We start from the raw sequence: 19153 nt of genomic DNA, 5'->3' as shown, positions 1-19153 counted from the left end.
ACATAAGTTTCAATGTTTTCCTTAAAAATGTGGAGGTTTTGGAGCTGTACTAGGACCTGGCTGGAGATGACATCATTACATTTCAGCAGAGCAACTGGCACCAGGGGAAATGCAGGACCATGGTCTCGGTCTGGATGCTGGGAGGTGGTACCCACAAGGGCACTTAAATGCCTATCAGAACCAAAGCTGCTGAAAAACATGAAAACTCTTTGTTCATCCCATGTTTTGTACCTTCTCATCTGAGCTCTTGACGTCTGGTTGGTGTCTACACACAACTTTCTGTGCACCGCTTTGCAGGGCCCTTGAGGGAGAGCATAGTGCTCCTCCCCAGGGCTTTCTTCCCAGGGTCATGTGCATACTGTGCTGGAAAGATGCCCTTTTTATGTACTCCACACTAATAACACCTGGCATTCATGTATTAGCCCTCTAAATACTTCGACAAGCTGGTTTTCTGCTGATACTGTAGAGGAAGGAAATTAAAACATTGAGCACTTGGGGACTGGCAGAGCAACTCAGCTTGGAGCCTGTCTTCAGCTTCATAGCCTGTATTACGTTTTTCTTTAGAGCAGTGAAGAAACCCCTCTATTTTTGTGATAACAGTCTTTGTAATTAAGAGGTCAGTTCAAAGCAGTAGAGCACAAGATAGTAAATATTTCTTGCTATAAGACTTATTGCTGCATTTCATCATATCACCTAGTGCTTAGCTAATAATTTGTAGCCCTGATTTAATGCCTGAGCCTGCCCGTATTCAAGTCAATTTGAGTTTCATTGCTGACCTACTTGTCTAACAAAGGGTTGGACTCCTTGTGCCATTCATCTGTGTGTATCAGTGCGGGAAAGAAACAAAAGCCTCTCCTCAAAAGAGCTATTTTTTCTTCTGGTCAGTTGTTCTTATTTTAGCATCCTAAAAAAACCCTCTGGGCGGTGGTGTTTCCTCTTCAAGCCATTAGAGCGCTCACTCAGAACAATTGTGGTGTTAGTCATAAAGAGGGATGGTTTTATGGTCTGTTGCAGGGCATGTTGTCTCACCCAAGGTGAGTAGATGAAGTCGGTCAGACTTTCCAGTCTATTATATAGCTAGTCACTCCGGTCCTGCCCCTCTTTGGCTATGTGGGCTGGTGGTGGTCCAAATGAGCCTGAAGGACGGCTCCATCTGCATGTCCTTGTATAGCAGAAGCTATGAGCATCAGTCTGAGAAGGGGAGGGTGGAAGGCTGGAGTGACCATGGCCCCATGCCCAAAGCTGTCTTGGTATCTCCTACATTGCCAGCGCAGGGGATCGATGCACGTCCAGGAGCTCCCAAGGCACATGCAGGAGCTTGCTCAGTTTCTGACTCTTGCATATCCCTGAATCCCTAGAGCCCTAAGAGAAAGGGACCTTCCCAAAATATTGCAATTTAAACTCAGCTGTATCATGAGCAGTGCAAAGTGCCATGAAGCCTGGGTCTTTCTTTCCTCTTGTAACATACTTTATATAACCGACTTTCGCACTTTCTTGATGCAGATCCACCCGAGGACCTAACAGAGCGCCGTCTGCATGGAGACAGTGAAAGCCCTGCTGATTTATGAGGACAAAGTATTGAAAGTTTAAAACCATCTCAGCATTTACAAGCCAAATGGATTTCTTATTTGCACTTTGACTGTTTACCAGATAACAACAGTGGCTTTACTCTGTGAAAGAAAGTATTCAGTGGAAATAATGCCCCTGATTTTTGACAGCTGAAAATAAAAATGAAGAAAATGATTCCTTTGGTAAAGTTTCCGAGATTGTGAAGTACAAACAACGGTATGAGTTTGGATCTACAATTTACTTTATACCAGTTAAAGTATATATATAGAAATATATATATATTAATATATGATATTTTGAAATAAAAGCCTCAGTCTTCAAGAAATTGAATAGTACCACACTTTGCTGCAGCTGCTGTAAATTTTTTTTTCTTTTTTTGTAATGGTCTGGAAGATCCCTACCTGTTTCAGAGAGAAATGTGGCAGCGAAGAGGCAAAGCAAACCTGCTGCGGTACAAGGACGCCTAAGACCTACACGAGTCCTACCAATGCGGCATCCAGAGCTTCCTGTTCCCTTCGGCAGAATTTTGAGGGCATTTGTTGTTCCACTTTGTGTTCTGGAGGCTTTTTCCCTTGTGCAATACTAGCATGCTGGCTTTGCTTCATTAACCATACTTGATTGATATATAACAATGATAATTCTATCCTCTTCCAAGAAAATATTTTTAGAGCTGTTAGATATTCCATGAAGAAGAGATGGACAACTACTGAGTGAAGTACAGTAGGTATTAAAATTTATTTGGCAGAGTTTGGTAGACTGTGAGCTCCCTTCTTATTAAAGATGTACTGTACGTACAATGTCTTCAGACTTTGTATAGCTCGTAGAAACTACAGTAAAAACCCGGTAACCAACTCCAAAGCTTTGCGTTGTTGGCTCACTAATTCTTTGAAACAACGACAAAGCTATTTCTTTCCAGAGTAGCATGCAAGAGGGCTTTTACGTACAGTTTGGGGTTTTTTTACGAGCCATTTGCAATTGGTGAATAAGCATTTCAGCTTAAGCGAATGCCTCTGTGGACACCTCAGATGGCCAGGCACACCCCAATGCAAGGGACTGTCTGGCTGTGTGCTCTTATCCCACAGCACACGTGGGAGAACAGCCTAAATTTAAGCTTCCCTCATTGCAGGCCAGGCTAATTCTCCCTGAGAGCATTTGCCACTAGCTAAAAGCATACACAAGGGCAATTCCATGGCACAGCAAACACACAACTGCTTGTTGTAGCCAACTGTGTCTGAGCCTTGCTTTTGTTTCGGGAATAGTTTCTTTCAGTTTAATTTTAATCTGTTTCTTACTAAGGTGAATTCATCTGAGATGAGATGTTCTTCAGCAAGGATGCGTCCACAGAGACATTGATCTACTCACTGCGAGTGGTTTGAATTCACATTTCTAGCTAAGCTGTTGCTGTTCACCATGCAGCCTGGCCCTTGCACAGCTGAAGAAAGACCAAACCTGAGGGCTGAAATGTGCAAGCCTAGTTCACATTCCCAGGCACTTTTGTGAGCAATTCAATTAATTTCAGGGGGGTTATTCATGTGGAAAAGTATCTTCCTGTCACGCATAAGTCTGCGCAATCTACCCTTCAGTACACCTAATGCTACCAAATCAAAGAGGAATAGGGAATTGTAAAACTTGTTCTTTCCAGTCCAGTTTCATTTCTTTAATATTTCCAATTTCCTTTCAGCCTGCTTACCTGTCTCTCACAGGACCCCTTTGGCCACGCTCATCACTTTTAATCCAACGCAGAGCGCTGCACTTCCTAAACTAGAATTGGTCAAAATTCCCCCACTAACTTTGTTTCTCCTTCAGGGCAACCGCTTCAATCCCTGATGCTTCAAGAGGCAGAACTCTGTCATTGTAATTACACTGTATATTAAAGCAGCTACATGACATGTCATGCCATGCTCCATGCTGGCATTCTGTGCTGGTCCTTGCCTTATGCTCACAGTGGAAATGGATATGCTGTTGTCAAGTACTTCTATTATTTCCCCTTCAAAAAGGTACAAGAGTGAAAAGTGTCCAGGGAAGAAACCTGTTTTTCTTCTGTGCACAGAAAGACTAAATAGGAGCATGACCCTCACTGCCAGTTGTAGGTCCTAGCACATGGAGATCAGGCTCACTGGTGGCCCAGCTGGCCAGGCCATCTATTGTCTGGCCACACACACACCTGCCTAAACCACAGAAGATACCTGCATCCTAATCTATGTTTTAAACATGGTCTGCCATGGCCGTGTGCTCCTAGTCACATCATCTCAATTCAGAGAGGACCACTGCCTGTCTGGTTACCCACAGATAGGTGTGGTCCCAAATTGAGATCATCAGACCAGCTCCAGGCTCATCTGCCACAAATTAGGAGAAACTCCTCCAAAATAAAACTTTAGTATTTACTAATTTTACTAGAGCAACACTTTAAAAAACCCCAGGACCCTCTAGAGCTAAGAAGCCCTTGGTGCCCTAGGAAATAACCCTGCCACCAGGAGATAACTTGATTAAAAGCCAGGATATGTGATCATCCCTTTACCAGTAGGAACTGAGGCACACAGAGCTAAATGACCACTTAAAATCACACTGGAAACTCAAGCTGAAAGTGAACGCTCTTTTCCGTATTCTCAGTCTACTGATCCTCTGTGAGATGACTCATACGCAGCAAACGGACTCATGGCCTCTTGTACCCTTTGCCAAAGCCCAGGTAGGACCACTGAGAGGTATTTACCCCATAGCAGTGTACCTGACATGGCTCAGACTGTGAGTAGATAACAATGCTTGTGCCTGTGTCTATGAAATATGCCTGCTGAGATTGGGAAATATTAGACTTGCTAAAATATAAGAAGGAAATGTTGTCATTACCACAGCAAAGTTTCTTAGCGATGTTTATGAATTTTTCTTTGCCAGTAGGCAGCCTCACCACACCAAATTCAGCAAACATCTGTGTCTCTTTGAAGTTGCTGCAAAATCTGCTCACAAAGTGCGGCACTGAGAAATTGCTGTTTTAATTAAAATGCTTTAGAGGAGAATTAAGGCCTTTGCAAAAATAATGACTAATAAAACGTGAAGTCAAATTAAGAGCCGGATGCAGGTAACTTTCATTGTTTCAGCGAACCAAGTCGAAAACAATAATAAAAAAAATTCAACCAGCCTGGAGTCACAATGATCACGTATTTCAGTGATGTGCACAGTAACACGGTGTGTAGTGGGAAGATGGCAGAGCTGCTTACCTTGGCTGATGGAAACCCAGTGCATTTCAGTGGTGGCGTGAATGGGAATTCATGAGAAATTCACATCCTCATGAGGAAATGAGAGTCATGCCATTCTCTGCACAATGTTAAAAGGTATTTATATCAACACAAGAGAAAGTTAAAGTCCCTGCTTTCTGGCAGAAGTCTAGACATAGGCATGTCAGGGGAAAAAAGAAAAATATTTGTAAATGCATCGAAGATAAACTTAGATTTATGTCAGTGTTTCTTCTTCAGATGTGTGAAACCGAGTTATGTAAATCTAAAGTGTACAAGTTGGAAAAAATACTGAAAAAAAAAAAAAAGTAGCTACCATCTGCCTATTGATTCAGAAAATCTAGATTTTGTGCTTCTGTCCAGAAATCTCTGGTAATAAAGAGCTCAGTGTGGTATGACTTGATATTGCTTTGAATATGCCACATGCTATATTTGAAGAAAAAAAACCCAGGGAGAAGGTCCACTCCTGTGGCCAACAATTATGAACAGCATGATATGCTCTCAAACCTGGCATTACACAGCGAAAGGACCGTGAACAAATACTGAAGGTGATACAGTTCATGATGGATGATGCTCTTATCAGACCTATTGATTGATGATTAACAGAGTTTGCAGATACTTTCAGTGGTGTATTGCTGTATATTTTCCTATTATAAAATGATTAGTTATGTTCCTAATTCCTCATTTGCCACTTTTTTGTCTCACTGTATGGTCCAAATATAATTACAGAGCATAAGGAAGTTGTGGAGGAGATAAACATACCTTGGTTTGGAAAGCATATCCATTTCATCTGAAGATGGCAGTCTGTTTCTTCTTCAGTGGGAGGATGAATATTATGGCCTAAAATGAGCATCTTTTTTTATCAATACTTCAGTCACATGCCAGTAAGCAGGGTTTAGAGCTTGCCTGACAAAGAAATGGGTCATGCTTCTTTGCCTGGTATTCTATTTCTTGTCAGAGAAAAATAGAAACACATTCCGCAAATAATCTTGCAGGTAGACGGAAGGACATGTGTGTACAGGGCAGTAGGTTTAAGGCTGTCAACACTTTTTCTAGTTCACCGGTTTGAATTCAGATCATAGGCCTGACACATATTTATGGTTTCTTCTCTGAAATGTTCACGCAGTCAAAATACACAACTTCACAAGTTTATAAAACTATGCTGCTCTGAGGAAAAGAAACAGAATCCTTTGGTTTGCAGGTAGGAAACTGAGACTTGTAAGACTTGAGACCTGCCCAAGGTTATAACAAAAAAACTGCAGCAGAGCCAGCATTTGAACTGAGGACTCCTGGATTTTAGGTCATCATTGCAGATGGTTTATCTATGGTTCACATCAGTGGCATTTCAGACAGCAGTCCCTGGCTTTTAGCTTGGGTCACAGAGAGCAGAATTAGGATGCCTGCAGTCAAGTGTGGCCATCGTCTGCAAGCATCAACTGCTCAGAGCTTGTTCCCCTCCCTTCAGTGGGGATCCTCGAACCACTGATGAGTGGAAGACCACCACTAGGCCTATGCCAACATCTTCTGTGCCCGCAGGGACACAGTCCTGCCCTAGGCTGATTTGATGACTCCTTAGTAGAAGTTGCGTCGAGCCTTTCACATCAGAGCAGAGATAGAAAAAGGCACAGAAATGGCTGTGCTTAACCCTGATGGGCTGAGATGCAGATGTAGCCAACAGTCCTTCTTTTGGAGGTCAGGATTTCTCAGAGATGCCCATCTGACAGAATGATTTTCATGTAAAAGTTGACTTTGAGCAGAAAAAGCTCACATTTCCTCACACCAGAAAGTGCCTGAACCAGTAAACAAGAAGCGCAAATAACTTGTTCTCAATCAAAAAAACTGAGCACCACTGCCAGGGGAGAGGCTACTACACAGAATAACTAAGTTGTGGAGAAAAAATATCACTTTATTTTTGACAAATATTCATCTGTGGGCACTCTTGGCATCTCTTTGAGAAAACCTTTTGCTGGTGCTTGACAAGTGCCTCTACTTCTTGAGTACAGCTAAGACATGTACAGAGGTCTTTCCCACAACAGGCCTGGGTATGACATCTTTTCATCCAACACCCATTGTCAGATTATTTTTGCTTTCCTGCCATGCGGCAATATGGTCAAATTTGTATGACCAGAAACAATATACGTTTGAGCATCAGATTACTGACCTGCTTCCCATTATTTCTCATCTGCTTTCTTTGTCAGCTGGCTGACCTTGATTCACTTCAAAATGAGGGCTAGAGGCCCACCTAGATTTGAAGCAAACTACCCATAACCTAAAATATTGATGCAATTTCTTCCTCCCACCTGCCATTCCTCTTCATTTCCTATTTCATTTCATTTTCATTTCATCTCATTCCCTCTCTTTCACACCACTTAATTATTTTCATCCATCTCTATTAGACTTTTATCACCAGTATTGCCCCACAGACTAAAGAAAAGCAGCTGTGTTGTCAAGACCCAGTTCAGGGAGCTGTTCTCCCCAAGACCGGTGATTTATGTGATCGTCTTTCTTTCCCTTTTTCCTGTGTACGTTGGAAGGCAAGATCCCAACCTCGCTGCAGCTGCTATGCCAACAGCTCCCCATATTTGCACTGCCCACACCAGCAATCCCCAGCTCAGGGCCACAGGGTCCACCTCAGGTGTGCCCTGCCAAAGCAGATGCTACTGGTACTGGATCGGCAGCAGAGGCATTAATTGTCAGCTCCTCACCTTCACTGAACCTGGGCTGTGTGTTGCTTCTCCTATAGTCTTGTATACCATGACCAGAACCAAGAACTTGGCACGATGACCATTGAGGGCTCTGCATTATGACCATTATGCCTCTGCAAGATGAAAATTTATCACTATTGATTTGATCAGACTTTTCTTGTCTGAAAAACTTTCACAGTTTTTACAAATCTGGCCCCAAGTCCCTGAAGCCTTACTAGTATGTCACAGACACTGATGTGAAACAGTGAGGAAATGTTACGGGCTGAAGGCAGAGGTCTCTGTGTCCTTCCTCTGCTTCAAACAAATTTTCCCTGGAAGTGTCTTTGAAACAAAACATCAACTTTCAAAGCGTTCTGCAATGTGAAGAACCTCAGTACTGAATTAATGCTGAAGATCAGCTAAAAATCCTAAAAGACAAAATGCACTTGGCTTTTGAATTCAAGCCCTTAGTCACATCTTCCACTAGCTTTGCTTCTGGAATAGTAACTGATGGGTCACCCTGAGACCCATTTAAGTCTTGGTAATGAACTTAAGCAGGGAAGGACACCTATCACAAAGGCATCGCTGCCTCTCAGTGCTACCTCCAGGCACTCTCCAGCTTTTCTTTAATTCTGACAGCAGCAAGTTTAGCATTGAGCACTGAGTGCCTGCTGCTAAAGGGGCTGCACTGGATCAACTGTAAGCAGATTTGTATCTCCACCCACTTTCACTGATCTAAGTTTAGCCTGAATTTGACTGATGGGTACGTGTGATAATGGCACTTATGACTTTGCAACACAGTATGACAGGCCAGATAAAGCTTTTCTACAGAGGAAGGCATACAACCTCATTATAATTACCTGCTCTTTTAGCAGCATTTGGTGACCGCCCTGGTTTCGGCCAATGGCTGTGTGGTGTTTAGCTGCCTGCCGGGTTAAACCACAACAGTGGCGCATATGCTCAAAGCTGCTCAGGAGGAATGATCAGGCTATGATGCTTTTCCTTAAGCAGCTTCACTATTTTCCCCCATTCCGTTTAGCCACCAGACTCTCAAAGATATATAAGCTAAGTAGCAACTGCTAGTGCAACAAAGAAGTATCGCAGTACCTTCAAGAGGCAGCTTCAATGAATGCTTCATTCATCTGGCTTCATTTTCTTCTGACCTTGACTTCCAAGAACCGATGGGTGCAAAACAGCACAAACAGTGACTAGGTGGAAAAAAAGGTGGGAAATCTCAGTAGCCCTGGTTGGTATGCCCTTGCACTGCTTTCCCCCGAGCCAGCATAGGAGAAAGAGAAGACTCAGAAAGGCAAGGGCAGGGGGCAATTCGGGCACCCAAAGCCTACAGTAGCCTTTTCTGTCCAACTGTGCTGAGATGTGATTATTATAAGAATATCATGTTCTCTGTTAGCTTTTCTACTCTCTCAGCACCTGATTTCTAGATATTATCATAGCCTATCTCCTTCTCAGCCCATCTCCACCCTGCCTTTTTCCTAGGCAGAGAAAATTATATTCTGCTTACACAAAAGCCTATTCTTCTACTTGACATACAAAACAAGACAGATGATAAGAGCCTGTTGGTCTTATTCAGCAAAGCTAATCTCATCACTTGCCTCACCGTGGGATTATAAACAGTATGCCAACCTACCCCCATAACTGAGACACCTTTTTGTATCCCATCTTTTTCTTTTTGTAATATCAGATCACTTTGATTTCTTTACAGCTTTAGCTCCTGTAACCCATTTCTAATTCTTTGATTTGAGCAGAATTGAATGGAGATTTCAAAATGATGGGCCCAGTCCTACCATTTTACCCTATAGAGGTTGTGTGCACATAAGCTGCGACTTCTATCTTGCAATGTTCTTTACAGCAGTGTCTTGTTACAGTCAACACTATCCCTGGGCAATAGAAACTGAAACAGACAACTCTGAATTAATAGTCCAGGCATTCACATATTTTACAGATTAAAATACTTATCGTTTAATATTTAATGCTAGTCTTTATCATCTAGTCACTGACCTCAACGGAGGGTACAGCAAAATTTCACCAATGCCCAGCAGAGCTAGAAGACAGGGACAAAATAGGAAAGAGTTACCTACACACATAGATTTACCTCCTGTCTAGAAAGATTCTCCAGACTGAAGTTACTGAATTCACCTGAGGACTGAATAGTAAGGGCCAACACCTGTTTTCTGCCAAGTACATCAGTTTCCCTCATAAATAGATTTGACCCATAGTATTTGCTGGCTCATAATGTTGCTTTGTGGCCCCACTGCTGAATTAAAAATGTCTTCCCCCCCCCCCCCCCCCCCAATAATTATTCATATCGTGGCTTTTGGAACTGCTTGTTATATATGATCTATGAGACCTTGGAGTTAAAGACAGTTCTCAAAAGCTCTCAAATGTGCCACAGTGGCTTTTCTCAACAATAACAGCTCAGCTGCGCATATAGCAGCAACCTACAAAAAAATACTGATGATGGGCTCACAATACCTCCCTTTCACCACCACAGAACAAAGCTGAAAGTAAAATAAGGATGACAGGATTTCTAACAGTCAGTGTTGTTCAAGATCTGTGGGCAAAACAAGGAAAAGCAGCTCAAAACTTTAAAAATGGTTTAACACATAGTTGTCATTGATTTCTATCCATGCGCTCCTCCCTTAATCTATGCCACACATCTACCTGGGGACTACAGCAACTCCACCATGAAGCTGCTCCTGTGGCTATACCATTCAAAGCCTTGACACTTCCAAAGGAGCCCCAAAAACCAACCACATCACATGAAGTGAGTGTAGACCTGGACAGTGTGTTGCTGTCTCCAGTTTCCCTTTCAACTGCTGCCCTTATGCTCCCAACAGAATTTGCCCAAAATAGCTATGAGAGAATTGTTCTCCACAAATTACTGTGAAACATGAAAATTATCTTATGTCTGAGGCACTCATCTCTACCAACAGCCAGTTGCTTTGTGTAGGCCAGATTAATCCACAGCAGTCCTATTTAAATGGATCTAATCAGTCCCTTGAAATCAAGGGCAGTGGTTTGGGTAGAAGAATTGAAAAACGGGAGTTCACAAGAGGTAAAATTCTTGATCAGGGTTATTATTATTTTTTCAAATCAAAAAGAGGATTTCTGGGAAGATATGGTATATTACATAGGAAAAGCAGTTGTTTATCACTAATTGACTCCATCCTTCTCAGACACTTTTTCACAGACATCTGGAGTCAGGATTTCTGAGCACATACAAGCCTAGCATTAAGTGAAATGAAAATTGAAGAACTGACCTGAAAGCTAAGATTACCAACCTTAACTTCCAATTTATCGGAACCTTGCCATGATTTAAACACAGAATACTCTGCTGAAATACAGACCTGCAGCGCTTGATTTTCTTCCCTGCTCTACAATGTGCAGCTGAACTAGGTGTAAAACAGTACCCATGCAAAATACCCCGCACACCTCAGTGGTATCTTTCCTCACCAGTTAGCACTAGGAGGCCCTGAGACACAGGTGAGCCCATCAGACATAACCCAACATCCAACAGTGTGAATTATATCAGCTATTCAGTTCCAAGTTCATGCAGTATAGAAGCAAAACAGGCTCATAACAGGAGCAAATTGATATTAAAACCAGTGTCTGGACAGCAGAAGATCCACATCTTACCGATGACTTACATGTAAAGAGAGTGTATACAATGGCTATGCTGATCATTTCCTTAGGATTTAGAGAAACGAGCAACTTCAGCTTCACAGACTTCATGGTTGCTTGATCTCACTACAGTAAACAGCTCCATATTTTTCCTTTTCATGTTTTATCCCGAAGCAACAGAGCATTACATTAATTGACTTGTCTTATTAATTCAATAAGCTGCTTCCAAGATGAAATGCTTAGCTATGCTTGCTTGTTTTTGGCACTTTTTGGTTGTTGGAAGAAAAGCTTTAAGGCTAGAATTGCTCTGATGTTTTCCACAGTTCACTGAATAATTTTATGCACTACTGAAGATTTGCCACATTTGGAATTACTACAAACTGCTACTTTTTCATCATATTATAATTTAATTCACATTTTTAGTATGATAAGAAAACATTTAACAGTTTGCATATTAGAGAAGTGTATTTGTTCTGCCATAAAGTTGTGGTTAAGAATTCATTATAGGTCACTCCTTTCTAAGATTTATTATTTGGACATAAGATGCATTTAGAAGATTAAAGATGACATAGAAGCCACCCCATTCAAATGAATTATATGCAAGAAAATCCAGGGAGAAAAAATTGACCTTGCTGTAAATACAGAGCAAAAAATATTTTACTGTGAACTTGAATAAGATTGAGAATATTTTACTATTTCAGCAAGTTATTGGAGGAGAGGTTAAGGTATTTTAATCTTTAAGAATCTTGAATCCCAATAAAGATATCCAACACTCCTTAAGGGGCAAATACTCATGTAACCATGGATTCTTAGATTTCTGCCTGTTTTGAAGCAAGGTAGAGCATAGTCGTGCCTGCTCAGCACATGGCACACACCTTGGAGTGCCACAAGCATCATTCAGCTTGTTAAGGTCACCCTTCAGCAGCCATCGCTGGTGTCCCCCAACCTCTCCATGTCCCTTGGAGGGTCCTGTCACAGTGTGAGCTATTGCCCTAGAGGTAAAACTCTCTCTCCAGCTTATTTCTTGGACTTGGAGTGGAAGCTCACCGTGAAGCCTCTATGGTGAGGTCGCTGCCGGGTAACTGTGAATACTCTCCCTCCACCTTCATGCTGCAAGGGGCTGTGGGAACCTCCAGCCTCTCTGATGACTAAAGGGGGTGAGTGAGCCCTCTCCGTGATTGTTTCTCAACCTTAGGTAGTACCACTCCCTAAATCCCTGCTCTGCTGCACAGCACTCACTACCGCCCCTTACAGAGCTCCTGGAGATAGTGCTGCATTTAGCTGCTTCAAGGATGATGCCTGGCCTGGCCTGGGCTGCTGCAGGGAGCAAGGGCTGGACATAAATAGAGTGAAACCAGAATACTACAAAAAGGAGTCCATCTCTAGAGAACCAGGTCAGTTGTTCCTGCTCCAGGAGGTGGGAAGGCATGTCTGCAAAAAATGTTCTTCACACCCTTCCTCATGTGGAGCAAGGAAAATTTTGTCCCCCATCAATGCCTGACAGCTTTGCGCTCGGAGGTAATGCCTGTGATCGGGGCAGTGACTCCTACCAGCCTTGCTATGGGTTGGTGCAACGGGTGATGAACCTATTTCTCACCACAGAGCCAGCTGCAATCACTGCTGCAGCAAAATCGCAAGACTTTGAGTCAAAATGAAGATTTTTCCTGCAGTGATCTCCTATTTTAAAATGGAGAGAATTGATCAGGTTTCTGGCCTTGAGAAAAGAAATCAAAACCTTATGCCCAGAGTGACCTGTAGGTGTTTGCACAATAATTAATACCCACAATTATAGTAATGCAGCTGGACACATGGTAATAGATCTTTTCTTTGCAACATTTTACCCTTACAGCCACTACCTCTAACTCTTCATTATGTGTCCCCATACTCTTTGCATTTCAAAATTACCATACTAAGCAAAGCTCAATGCACTGTTTAAATGAGTAAGGAACATCTGGTAAGCTGAGACTGCTGGGACTCCACGGACAGATAAAGTTGTAGCACTGTTCCTCTGTATATGGAAATGCATTGTAAATTGAATCTACAAATCGTCTGAAAAGGCACAGGTCAGAAAGGAGGTGGAGAAATGCCATCGTTTGTGCCAAGGTCAAATTCCATGCAGCTTAGCTTAAAATCAGCGCATTTCCATGCATTCAGTCGCAAAGCACTGTAGTGTTCACTCATTATTTTGCATGTTAATGGTTTTCTAAAGGTGCTTGTGACATCAGATTTTGGCCTTCACAAAACATGTGCCAAATATACTATAAAACTGACAATTTTGTGAGGATGAAACACGCCCAACCCCTTTTTTATTTTCATTTGCTTTAAAGAAATGTGATAATACTGAAATCTCAACCCTAAGCTGCTCAAGACTGAACCACTGCCTGCTGATCTACCTTAGTTAAAAAAAAAGAACAAGTTGTGCAGTAGGCCATCTGCCATGAAACATAAATGTCTTGTAACAGCAATGAGCCGAGAGCCATGAACCACTTAGCCTGAGGGAGAAGATGTTTCAGCAGGGTAGGCAGCAAGGAAAGCCTCAAAGAGACGGGTGACGCTCCCTTTCAGCTCCAGCTGCCACAGCATTGAAGGCCAGCTCTCCACAGGCTGCTAAATTCCTGCACAGCCTGATAGCTCCTGCTGTGTCACCTCTTCACCTTGGCTTTCGTGCAGAGAGATTGAACCCTTGGGAAGATAAGAGTCACTTTTGTCAGTGTTACTCTGTGGTCAGACATCCTCTGGATCCCACTGTGCCAAAACAATGTTACCATACCTGCAGGTTATCACCACCTCCCTGCCAAAGATGATCTGCCTCCCTGATGCGCTGGTGTTCCTCTGGCACAACTCGTCTGACGCAGATAGGGAGTACTCATATGTTGGTAGACCTGAGGTCCTTGCAGGAAGCAAGGAGAGGGCACTACAGGCTGGTGGGACTGTAATGTTTTGCAGACCAGAGCTCCATCTGGAAGGCAGTGATGCCATAGATGTTCCAGTCAGCACTGAAACCCATCCTATTGCCGTTACTCCCATTGCACATGAGACCATGTGTTTGTAGAATATTCATGCACATTTTGGCCTTTACCTTTGCATTGCAAAGGGGTAAAAGGCATCCGGGAGAGCACAGTCTACATCTCTGCAAGTTGTTTTACCACCACTTTCTGCCAACCCCCCCCAAAAAAAAACTTTATTCCATGTACATCTGTACGTCAGGAATTACTCTGGCACACCTTACAACCACAGCCCAAATATCAAATGGGATAGAACATTTCAAACTGTTTACTCTGGAATGGAGCTAAGTAACAAAAGACAAGCAGTTTTCAACACAAGATAGGGTTATCTCAGGTCACAACTGCTAAGTAGTATCCTTTTAACACCCCAAAGTATAAGAAAATGTCTTTTAGAAAAAATCCCTGCTCTTGTTACCGTTTCAGGAACAAGCAGCAGGAACATGACACCTTTGTCCTGTTGGTGTAATAACGGTACTAAGTGTATGGGAAGGTTGAGTGCTGATTGTTTATTGGGTGATCAGTGATATTCCCAGGGGGATGCAAAGAAAGAGGTTGAGAGAGGATAAACGATCCTTTGGATTTCTCCTTTCAAGAAATCATTTAAACAGAGGTATGAATAAAAGGAGTGGTAAGACTGAATCTGCAGATGGCTCCAGTGTCAGGGAACATTTATCTGAAAGCCAATAAAAAATGTGACAGTCTACTGTTTTCCCAGGCCATATAACTTCATCTTGATGACTGCGTTGAGATAAGACAATAATCGATGTAGAAGGGCACACCTCCTTTTTAGCACAGCACTGGGCACCAGGAGAGCAGCACTGCTGCTACAGCACACACCCTCCCGCAGCTGCCTGCCTGGTGCTCCTGCTCCTGCTCCTGCTCCTCCTCCGCCTGCCGTGCAGTTCCCCTGGTAGTAACACCCAGAAGTGCTGCTGCACCATCCATTGACTGCCCCAGCCTCTTACCCCCCTGCTGCCCCCATTAGCTGCATGTGGCCGATCCCTTTCTGGACCTGCTGATGCCATCCATCTCCACAGCTCCCACAGCAGCATGTGCCAGCACCCCACTGCCCACTCTGCGAAGAAGTTTCCTTTAAAAATCAGTCTCCTCCTCATTCACCAGGTGCCCCTAGCCCTAATTTTGGACAACATGATGAACAGCTCCACATTGGCTGCACCTCCCACTCTCACGATTTGGTAACCCATGGCCATGCCTCCCCCCGAGTCCTCTTCTCGCCAAACCGAGGGCTCTCAGCCTAGGCCCTCGATTTGTTGCTGTGCCTGGGGACATATTTGTTTTAAGCCACCAGCCCAAAACTCATCTAAGGATAATCCTCAGCTTTGTGTCCCCAGATTTCTCAGCTCCTACCCAATCTCAGAAGACCTCTTACCTCCCTGAAGAAGATGCAGCCCAGGAGCTTCTTTTTTACCTACCCAGCATGCAGAGCTGTGATATGGGTCAACAGATTTTCTACCCCTTTGAGCAGGGCTCAATGCAGCTGAGGAGAGAGGAGAGCAAGGGTACCCCCCATAGCTGGACAAAATACATCGTCTGGCTCAGGAAGGTCTGGCACTCACTTTGTAGCTGAGGGCTACAAGAAATGGTAAAGAATCACTCTGGCAGTTTCCTTATATGAGATTATCTGACACAGTTGATATTAATCGATGCCCAAGGGCAAAGTGACTGGTATTAACCTAGCTACCCTCTCAATGCCATGAAAAATAAGTCCATCCTTTGTATATTCCTAGGACAAGGAAATAAAGCTAGAAACAAAGTGCTTAAAAACCTGCATTTGTCAGACTGATCCTGTTTAATTAAACAGGAAATTGCAGGGCAACTAAATCAATCTTTACAAAGAAAAGCTGTTTGTCTGTTTACAGAAGAGAAACTTGTGGTGATTTATCTTAAAGAATGTAATTGCCTAATGATTAACAGTGACCAGAGACAGTCAGAGGGAGGAAATGAGGAACAGGAGTGACTTCTCTTGGTGCGTGTTTGAAGCATGGCAGAGCTATATGCCCCTGCCACAGTAAGTATTAAACCACCAAAGTTTCCTGGTTTAGACCAGGATACCACAGTTCTAGTTTCTTCTGTTGATACAGAAGTTATCACCACTGGAGGAATCTAGGTATGCTAGTAGATCTTTGGAGATCTGGGTCCAGGTATACATTTGGGGTTTTTTTTTTTCTGCTCATGGTAATACAAGGTCAGATTCTCACCTTCACAGTTCTCATCTGGGCTTATTGCCTTTTTAATGCAGGACTGTGAAAAAAAGGGGTGTTGCCTGCCTGGGCTTGAGACTTATTTTGCTTTGCCTGAGTTTAGAGCCGATTTGGAGCCGCTGCAATCATGGTGAGTAGCTAAGGCTCTCAAAAGCAGAACAGAACTAATGTGCTGGTCTGCAGGCAACCTTTGTCTGTCTACAGGATACCTATGGCTGTCTGTAGGCAACTTACAGCTGTTTACAGGGTACCTATAGCTGCCTATGCTGTGGCAGTGCACCAGGGACTAGAACATGCAGGTGTGTGGATAAGCACACCTCTGTATGTGCGTAATGGCGCTGCATAGCCTGAACTCTGGATATATTTTCTTTATCATACGCACACTATGAAGAAGCCAAAAACAGCTCTTATTGTTCCTAAAACCAGATTGGAATTAATGCTTGAGGGACACTTGGTCTTCAGATAAATCTATCATCTTGCTTAAAAGGACAGCCTGTGCTTTTCATAACACAATCAGGGTCTTCTTGCAGCCTTTCATCTCAGGATATCCTCAAAAATATAGATCACTGGTGACAGGATAGACAAATGAGCATGTCAGGGTTATTTTTTCATTATATTTATTTACTTGTGTGCTGAAGTGTTCCAGCCTGACAAAAGCAGTGTGAGTAGACAGTGGGCTGATTTGATTGTCCAGAGAACCACTAGCTCGTGGATAGTTTCTAATAAAGCCGCTTTGTTATACCACTAATACAGTACAACTTTGCATTTTAGGGATACTCAGTATCTCACAAGGTCTCTTCATAATTTGCCATTCAGTTCTGTCATTGTCTATCAGGTTTGTGGTTTCCAGGAATGACTGTTGGATGATATGACTGCTTCCATTAACAATAAGGGTTATTTTCAGAGTCCAAGTCATAGATTTGAGGCCCTTCCCTCTCTGAGCGACGTCTAGACCGTGTCAACACAAGCTGATATTCAACCTGAGTGTCCAGCTAGCACCACCAAGTTTCAGAGACACCCAAGACCCAGCACATCTCAGGAATGCACTGCTTTGAGGTGAGCTGCTGGCCCAGTCTGAGGAACAGGAGATGGACCTGCCTTGTGCAGTAGCTCTGACATGGTTAGGTCTCCCCCAGGGAGTACATCCAGAGGCTCCCCCACCACAACATGTTGAACCTATGGCCGTTTTCCTGAGGTGCTGCTGTTGGCCTCCATCTTCCTGCTGAAGCTGAGCCATGGTGCAATGAGGAATGCAGGAGAAGCAGCATAATCGCACAAGATGCTGACTTCGTAAGGTGAAGCGTCTTTAGAGGAAGTCTTGAAAATTCCCTGTACATTTTCAGGAAAAACATAAATTTCTCAGGAGCTGAGAAAAGAGGCTGGAGGTCCCTTCCTCCCTATGTAGAAGAGTCAGGCTTTGTCTTGCCTATTCCCATTTCCTGACCCAACTGATTTTGTGTCTTAACTTCCCAGTATCCCAGCAGGAGAGTGAGCAGGTGGTCTCCTGTCCCCTTTTCTGCAACCTGACATGGAAAACAGTAGACTTAATGGCTATATGGTACCTAAATGAGCATCGCAGAGGAGTGGTGTGTCCTAAATATTTCTGCAGTCCCACCTTCAGGGGTTGTATCCTGGTTCTGAATCTTGCTCTGGCTGCAGGCCACCTGTGATAGAGGCTAGAACTGAACTCATATTAACTGCATCTCAGTGCAGGACCTTGACTGCTAAATACTGCTTTCCATTCCAAAGCATGTCCACTCATGGCTTTCCAAGAGATAAATTAGGTTTGTTTTTCATTACTGACAGCTGGCGGGGCTTAGAAATCCGGATTTCTCACACAGATAATAACAGATACCGTGACTGTAGAGTCCTGGTAGGACAGTAAGACATCCCCCTGCCTCCAGGACTGCATTTGACCATTTATCAAAGTAATGCCCTTGAATGTAAATAGGAAACAGATGTTGCCAGTACCTTCTGCAGGGAAGGCAAGAGGAGGCACCGCCAACTTTGTCAGAGGAGCAGCACGCCCTTGGCTGCTCGGCACGTAGCAGGGCTTCCCGAACAGGACTGGAAAGAGGGCTCTGCTCAACTCTGTGCACATAATTCAGACTAAAACCACACAACCACTCTTTTGCGGGACTGACCAAATGACTTGAGAATTTGATGAGTTGTGATTCAATTTGAGACCATTTGATAAGGTCAATAACAGCATCCTCTGCAGCCACATACGAAAAGCCCATTGCAGCCAAACAGAGACATGCTGTCCATGCTATCCCTCTCTCCTCACCAAGGGGATTAACAGATGGAAACAATTTCTATTCAATTGGAATGAGTAGAGGTGAGGATAAGACAGTAATGTTTTAATGAGCTGCGGTTTTTTGATTGTTTATGAGGAAATGCAGACAGAGGTCTCACAAGCCAGTTAGAAAGCCCTGATTAGGGAAACCTCATGGTTTAAGCAAATGAGGAAAGTTTATTATTACTCTAAGGTGGCTGGTACTGAGATGAAAGTTTGAAAGACTAGTAATGCCTCTGAAAGAGGTGTCTGAAACCTGGCCAGTGTGTAAGAGGACTAATATTACAAGTGTTTCACTATTTTGCTGTTGTAGCTGAACTGAAGCAACATATTTCTCATTTTTCAGCTCAGTCGAGTTTCATTCGCAGCTCCAGCAGGACAGTTCTGATCCTGAGAGTTTATGCTCTTTCCTTAGGAAAATGCTTTGCTAGCATTTCAATCCCTTACATTAAAGCATTTGTTATTCTCTCAGCTACGTGGCTTTCCCCCATTTCCTTCAAATGACTCA

At 43.3% G+C, this 19153-nt stretch overlaps 1 protein-coding gene across 1 annotated transcript in view; it reads left to right on the top strand.

The window, feature by feature from the left end:
* Positions 1-5473, top strand: part of TAFA1 (TAFA chemokine like family member 1) — a 234407-nt gene extending 228934 nt beyond the window's left edge. Inside the window, exon 5 of the mRNA XM_064453505.1 lies at positions 1504-5473. Within this exon, the coding sequence (XP_064309575.1) occupies positions 1504-1521 (18 nt within the window). The 3' untranslated portion in view covers positions 1522-5473. The remainder of the gene's footprint in view (positions 1-1503) is intronic.
* Positions 5474-19153: the final 13680 nt, after the last annotated feature.

The sequence above is a fragment of the Phalacrocorax carbo genome, chromosome 6, assembly GCF_963921805.1.
Source record: "Phalacrocorax carbo chromosome 6, bPhaCar2.1, whole genome shotgun sequence".
NCBI classification, from domain to species: domain Eukaryota; kingdom Metazoa; phylum Chordata; class Aves; order Suliformes; family Phalacrocoracidae; genus Phalacrocorax; species Phalacrocorax carbo.
Note: the sequence above shows the minus strand (reverse complement) of the source record. Positions and strands in the feature narration are given on the sequence as shown.